Source organism: Schistosoma mansoni, chromosome 4 (assembly GCF_000237925.1).
Source record: "Schistosoma mansoni strain Puerto Rico chromosome 4, complete genome".
In the NCBI taxonomy this organism is placed as follows: Eukaryota; Metazoa; Platyhelminthes; class Trematoda; order Strigeidida; family Schistosomatidae; genus Schistosoma; species Schistosoma mansoni.
The window spans coordinates 8,737,556-8,744,567 of NC_031498.1; the positions used below are offsets into that span (position 1 = coordinate 8,737,556).

At 29.9% G+C, this 7,012-nt stretch overlaps 1 protein-coding gene across 1 annotated transcript; it reads right to left on the minus strand.

Moving 5' to 3' along the window:
* Positions 1-1,158: 1,158 nt before the first annotated feature.
* Smp_008710 (hypothetical protein) lies at positions 1,159-6,676 on the minus strand (the record flags this gene model as incomplete). The annotated part of the gene is made up of 4 exons (XM_018796729.1): positions 5,044-6,676; positions 1,953-2,187; positions 1,614-1,841; positions 1,159-1,466 (listed from the first exon to the last, which is right to left on the minus strand). The coding sequence occupies exons 1-4, from the start codon at positions 6,673-6,675 to the stop codon at positions 1,159-1,161; spliced, it is 2,403 nt and encodes an 800-aa protein (XP_018651842.1). The 5' UTR covers position 6,676.
* Between the last annotated feature and the right edge of the window lie 336 nt (positions 6,677-7,012).

A 7,012-nucleotide genomic window follows, 5' to 3' on the forward strand; every position in this document is an offset into this window, starting at 1 on the left:
ACTTCAAGATAAAATACCACCAAAGAGAAAAAAATCATACTTATGAGTTTCAAATATATTTTTGTAATTAAATAACATTCAATCATCCTGTTCGAGAAGGCAAACAAAAAAGGAATAGAGATGTAAAACAAAATGAAACTGTGGTATATAGGGAAAAATAAGTGAAGTTTATATGATTTCAGATGTCTGAGTCTATTTACATATAAGTTTGAGAATAAACTGTATCCAGAAACGATTGAAAGGTTGAAAATGCAATACAAATTTAATTGCTATACTTTTCTTTGTAAGTAGACTGATATTACAGTTTTATCAAATTGAAAAGTATTTGACAAATGAGATGTGTAGTCAAACTTTCAATTAAACCACTTAAAAATCAAAGAAAACTGATAGGGATAAGATAATTCAAAGTGGTTAAAATTACTGAATGAGAAAGTTGTGCAACCTGATAAATTTTTTTCAAATCGGAAATTCTGAAAACTTAATGAATTAAAACAAACAGTTTGTTTTCTGTACTATATATTCCGATTTTAATTTTCGAACATGACATTAGAATACACAACTATAAAAGAGTTATATGCTTTGATTTGTTGTATATTCCGAATCAGATTTGGGTAGCCGCTGAAACCAAGTCATATGGTTTTCGGTTTTTGTTTTGCAATCTTAAAACTTATTTATCTTTCATATCGCTGTGTTACCAATTATGAAAACATGATCTGGTCATAACCGCAGTTTACATAGGGCGTGGTCAAACAATCTATAATGTCTCATTAGGCTTCGACTAACTAATATGAAACATGCATATCATTTCACTGAGCTATATGGAGAAAATAATATATATCCATTTTTAATTAATTATTTAAGCTCCATATAAATCCATGTACTGTGAATGATTCTAATTATAGTTGTCATAAACATGAACAGAAATAATCTTGAGTAAAAGAAAAAGGATAACTAGTACAAATTATTTAAAGTAGTTTGATACAAGTACTATATTTGAGGCAAATATGAATGTATATTTATAAAGTTTTTAACACCTGAAATCATATCTGTTGATTAGTTTTACTAATATTATATGCAATAAATAAATAGATATGTATGCTGTCTTGTATATATATACAATAAAATGTTTATAAATTGAACATATCCAATCTTTACTAGTTAATGTTGTATATCGTGTAATTGTTGATTGAAAAGATTTTGACGAGTAATTAAATCGATTAATTGATTTTGTACTATCATCTTATCATTAGTGTTATTTTGTGTAAAATGTTGATTATGCTGAAGAATTGGATTACGATTATGATTTGAATTGAAATATTGTTGTTGATGTTTCATGTGTAAATTTAATGTTGCTGCAGCTGCAGCAGTTGACATAGCTGCTGATAAAGTTTGTGTATCATTCATAAGGAATGGGGATAGTATTGAAGTATCTACACATCGATTTATATCATCATTTATTGACTGTGCTGTTTTTATGTAAGGTAAAGTTGTCATCAGAAGTGGTACATGATTATTATTACTATTATTATTATTATTACTGTTGTTATCTGTATTGATAGTATTAGTACTGTTATGTTCCATTTCATTTAACCGGGTAATTACGTTAGTATTACTAGCATTATTAATAAATCCATTTGGTAATGGCGGTAAAGGAATAGTTGGTGGTGAGTGTGTTGGAAGAATTCGTGGTAAATCATAAGTTTGTGAATCTGAATATCCTGTAGATGTTTGAAAATCACCGGTACTATTAATTGGTTCATATGTTGGTGTCACATATGGTAAATGTTTCATTCCATTGAATTCATTTACAAGTGTTCCATTCCCAGTAATAAAATTGTTTGCTGTATAAGAATTGACCAGTGTATTCGGTACAGGATTGAGAGAATATGATACATTATTGTTATTATTACTAGGATTAATACCACTATCTTTATTATTATTGGATGGATTACTCAATAAGTGATTACTAGTAGATGAATGTGGAGGTGATTTTAAATTTTCTGATGCTGGTGAAAAAGTTCGATAAGAATTTTCTGAAGTAGTATGATGTAATAAAATTTTTGAACGAACTTTATACCGACTACGTTTATGAATTCGTAACAAACAACATCCAAATATAAAAAGTGTTAATGTCACAGTAAATGTTCCAACAACTGCACCAATCATTTCAAGTACAGAGAATTGTTTCTGTAATGGTAAATTTTAATAAGTAAAAATTTTATTCATATAACTCATATTATTTGTAATTACAATAAATATATTTGTATTAATTTCGATTTGTCTAATAGTAACTTTGCCTTGTAATTGTTAGTTTGATATAAAAAAAAGGACTTATTTATCGACAAATAATCAAACGTAATCGATTGGCAAATACGTTAGTGATTAAATATATCTATTAAACAATAGGATTTTTACTGATATTGAAGTTGGAAAATAGTATATATATTACTAGTATATCGTATTGTTGTGATCGATTAAATTGAAAGGATAATAACAAATGGATTGTGCTGAACAAACAGAATAAATAGTAAATATGATGCTGTAACCTAAGCAACCTATGACTTATTGAGTAGTAAAATATCGACGATCAACAAACCTTTATACTGATAAGAACTATGTACTCACTACTGAAAAAATTCGACAGGAAATTCCAGGAATCCAAACAAAATGTCATGGATAGAGAAGTTAGACTATTCTAGGTATGAGATGGTTATCTGCTTCATTCAATGAAAGATAGTTGCACAATATGACGAATCGATGAAATTTAGACGAGTACACTATTGGATGATAGTTCAGTTGTCTAATGCTTAAGTGCTTGCAGAGACATTTGAAGACTTGGGTTCAATCTTGGATAAGGTCTTGTTCGTGCAATACTGAATAGTCATTTATTGGGTCAAAAAGGTTGTCCAATGTTTGTTGGTTTTCGATGGTTGTTCGACTATGTTCGGTGGGCTATGTAAACTTTGAAAATCAAACATACTCCACAAACCCCATATACTGAGACGAATCATCCATTTGGTTAAATTATAACCCTTTATATAAATTTTTAATCAATCTAAGATAATTTTACTAAGTATGTTGGTCAGTCCAGTGACAATCATTATAACAACCAGAATTATTCAAACTATTTAACATCATCATTTGAAATCTAAAACACAGAATCTTTACTATAATCAACGAATATAAGTCGTACTATGAAGTCACTTATTATATCTATCATACATGGATATTTAACCAATCTCATTAATACTAATAAGGTATTAATTTCGTTAAAGTACCTATATTATAAAATAAATAGCCCTAGGAGATTAGTCTGTTTTTTTTTACTTTAAAAAGAGAATTTGTTGTGAGTTTGAATGGTTGTGAAAGAAGTTGCCGTAAGTACTATGTCCGAACAAAGACCAAATGAATGGTGACTTGTAGGACTTATTTATGGACTATTATTAAACACATAGTCTTATCGTATAATTACTAAGCAACTAGATTATTATTATATATATTCTTCTTATCATAAGATTTCAATTAGCCCATTAACTGTTGTTTTATGATTAACTATTCTTAATCTTACGCTAGTTTTATTATTTACAGTCTCTTCTACTCACATCCACCTTTTGGGTTGATAATGTATAATTGTTCCTTTTATTTTACTGTGTGATGAGATTAGGTCTTGTATATATATCGATGAATGTCTGAAATATAATGACGATCTTGGACTGGTCATCGTTGGTCTTGTATTCTTCTTCTTTGTTCGGAGCTAATTAGTAATGGGCCTGCCGTCAGGTGTAAATCATCACTCTTCTCGTTCTTGTTGAGTAATGGTCGGTATTAGGACATAAATTGGCGACAGAGATGGGATTTAAACCCAAGCGGAGAAACGCAAATGAACAAATAACAGAAACTATATAATAAGTGTACACTTTTAAAAGTACATCAGTAATCTTTAAGTTTTACAAGCACACATCTTTTCACGAGTAAAACAAGAAATCTGCTTGGAAAGAAAACTTTCGCAGTTTATCTGTAAACAAACTACTTACAATATTGTTGTAAACTGGAAGTGTGATCGTGGTTTAATTCGAAAAGCTGAGGGACCAACTAGCAAAAATGGTACTGATACATGATAAACCTGAGTTTGCTATAAATGGTTTAGTAGGAAAGAATATCAGGAAATAATCAGATGCGTGAAATGGTGGTTAGAGACAACAGAATTAGAATGAGCCACTTGAGATGAGCTCACCATGATGAACTCAGGAATGAAACAGGATATCCATTGGTGAGATTAATCAATGTTCATTGTTTGGCGATCAACTACTGACTTTTCGTGCTTAAAGAGATGTCACAACCGTTAATAAAATGTTGATTTGCGTGAGTGGGATTAATTAGCTTTTTCTAAGTATTAAATACTTCAGTACAGATAAAAAAACTTCAGTGTACTAATCATGTTAAAGGATGTGCGTTTTTTTTTACTACAAGATACCATTAAACTGGGATCCTGTTCAAGTTTGTCGGTATTCCTTACTCAAGAGTTACAAAATAGGAGGCTTTCCAAGTTTATCATGGTTTTCTGACTGAGAAATATTGACTCAATATTAGACATGTATGATGTAAATTTATTATTCTATTAAGCCATTTAATTCTATAAAAATTTATTGTTTTTTGATAAAGTATTAATTGAAAGAAATCTAACATTCATAAAGTCAATTTAACTATCGTATACATATATATTTATAATGTTTCTTACTGTTATTCCTTTAGGCAAGGATTATCAAGTGATTTTTTAAAATTTGTATATGTGTGTATATAGGCATCGTTAAGAAAAATCTTTACCGAATGAATGTGTGACTAGTGTTAGGATCTGTAAATTTTAGCCTTAAGAATAATCTGTATCATCACGTAGGTTTGAAAACTGTTAAATGTAACTAGAGAGCATTGGTTCAACTCTTGCAAAGAAGGATACCCGTTTTCAGAACTGAAATTTCATATTGATTAAAAAAATGTATCACATCACTGATTAAAAAGATTTTAAAGACATATAACACTAGTTACCTGAAACAACATATTTTCTGGATCATCTTGTAAAACTGTATACCAACCAGGTGTAATTTCATAGTTACCTGTAGAACGATCATTGGTTATTCTTGTTTTATCTGTGTTTATAATATTCTCATTAATATCACTAGATAATCTGTGATGATTTTGAACTTTAGTCTGTAAATTAACAAAATTATCTGATATCATTCGTAAACTTTCAATAGTTGGCCAATGAAAAACTATTTCAGCACTTGTATTTCCGTTAGAATCAGTGGCAAAACAGATCAATTTCTCAGTTGTTGATATTTCAGACTGATTATCAAATTGCTTCAATGAATTATCATCTTTTAAGTTTATTTTTCGACTTAACTTTAATTCGATTCCACCAGACCTGAGTATTTTTGAATTTGGAATACGAATAAGTTGTTGTTGATTTGGATGATGTTGAGTTCGTGTAAATGAGTATGACTGAATATTTGTTAGTTGATCACGATTACTGCTGTTGTCATGGTTAATTGGACGATACCAGTCCATTTGAAGTTCTGGTGAACCTTTCACATGACATCTGACAGTTATAATTAGAGAATTATCATTTTCTTGTTCAAACTTTCCCGATGTTAATTTTTTGTTGTTATTTTGATTTTGGTAAAAAGTTGTTAATTGACCTAAGTCAACTTCAATAATTTGAAGTTTTGGTGTACCACAGTAAAAATCTGATACAGTTAATGATTCAATACTTCGTCCGATTAATCGTCTTGGATTATGACATAATGGTTTTAATAAATCACCATCCAGTGGTGTATTATGTTGATTCATTTCCATTAAACTATTTGATCTATGTAATAAATTTGTTTCAACTTCATCGATATCCCCACTAAACATCGACAAACCTCGTGTACGCCGTTGTACTTGTCGTTTGTTCAATAGGGATACAAGCCAACTTAATTTGCAATCGCAATTAAAAGGATTTTGTTCCAGGGATAAACTTTGCAAATGAAGGAAAATAGGTTCTAGACGACTTTCTAGAGTTATTAACTGATTGCCAGATATATGTAAATTTTTGAGTTGTTTACTATTTATCAATGGTAAAAGAACATTGTAACTCAATGTTTTAAGACCACATTGGTTCATAGATAACGAAACAATAGAAGTATCTTGAAAAGCACCTTCTTCAATACTTAAACCGAAATTTTCGTCTAGACGTAAAAAATCCAAGTGCAAGCCTTCGAAAGTACCTTTTAAGATTGTTTTGATTCGATTTTGAGATAAATCTAATTGTTGCAAACTTTTCAATGATTGGAATGTACGTGACTGAATTGATTGGATACCACAATTACGCAGAGTAAGACGTTGTAGCTTAACATTTTGTTGAATATATGTGGAAAAGTTATCGCTAGTTAGCGTTGGATTATTAAACTTATGACCCATCAATATCATGGACTGAATGTCAGAACTGAGGCGATCTGGTAAGTGTGTAAGTCCACCTTCTTGACAAGATAACGATCCAGCAATGCAACCACTGCATGTTTTGTTTAAGCATAGTTCGTTGGAATTCAAACTTGAAATTGTTTGGAATATACTTTGCAAAATGACGAAAAACAGAAGAAATAGGTTTTGGTGAGACTTTTGTCGATAATTGTAGTCCATTGTCCAAGCTAGTTTACTGAATAATTGTTACAAACATCTCGATGTTATCACTGAGTACTGGGTGTATTGTTTTGTTGTTATAACTTCTCTGATGGATCCTATATTAAGTACATAAACAAAATTATTGCATCTATTAGCGGGAATAATAAAAAAATTTTTTTCTAATAATTAAGAATTAGAATACATTTAACTATTTTTCCTAGTTTATTATTTTTTATGGTTTTATCAAATGAACAGTAGTATAGTTGTTGGATTAACATAAAAATCCACTGGTTCTGGTAAACTTGAGTAAGTTGGGTGGTTAATTAAAAACTAGCTGTTGTTATGGACTAACCGG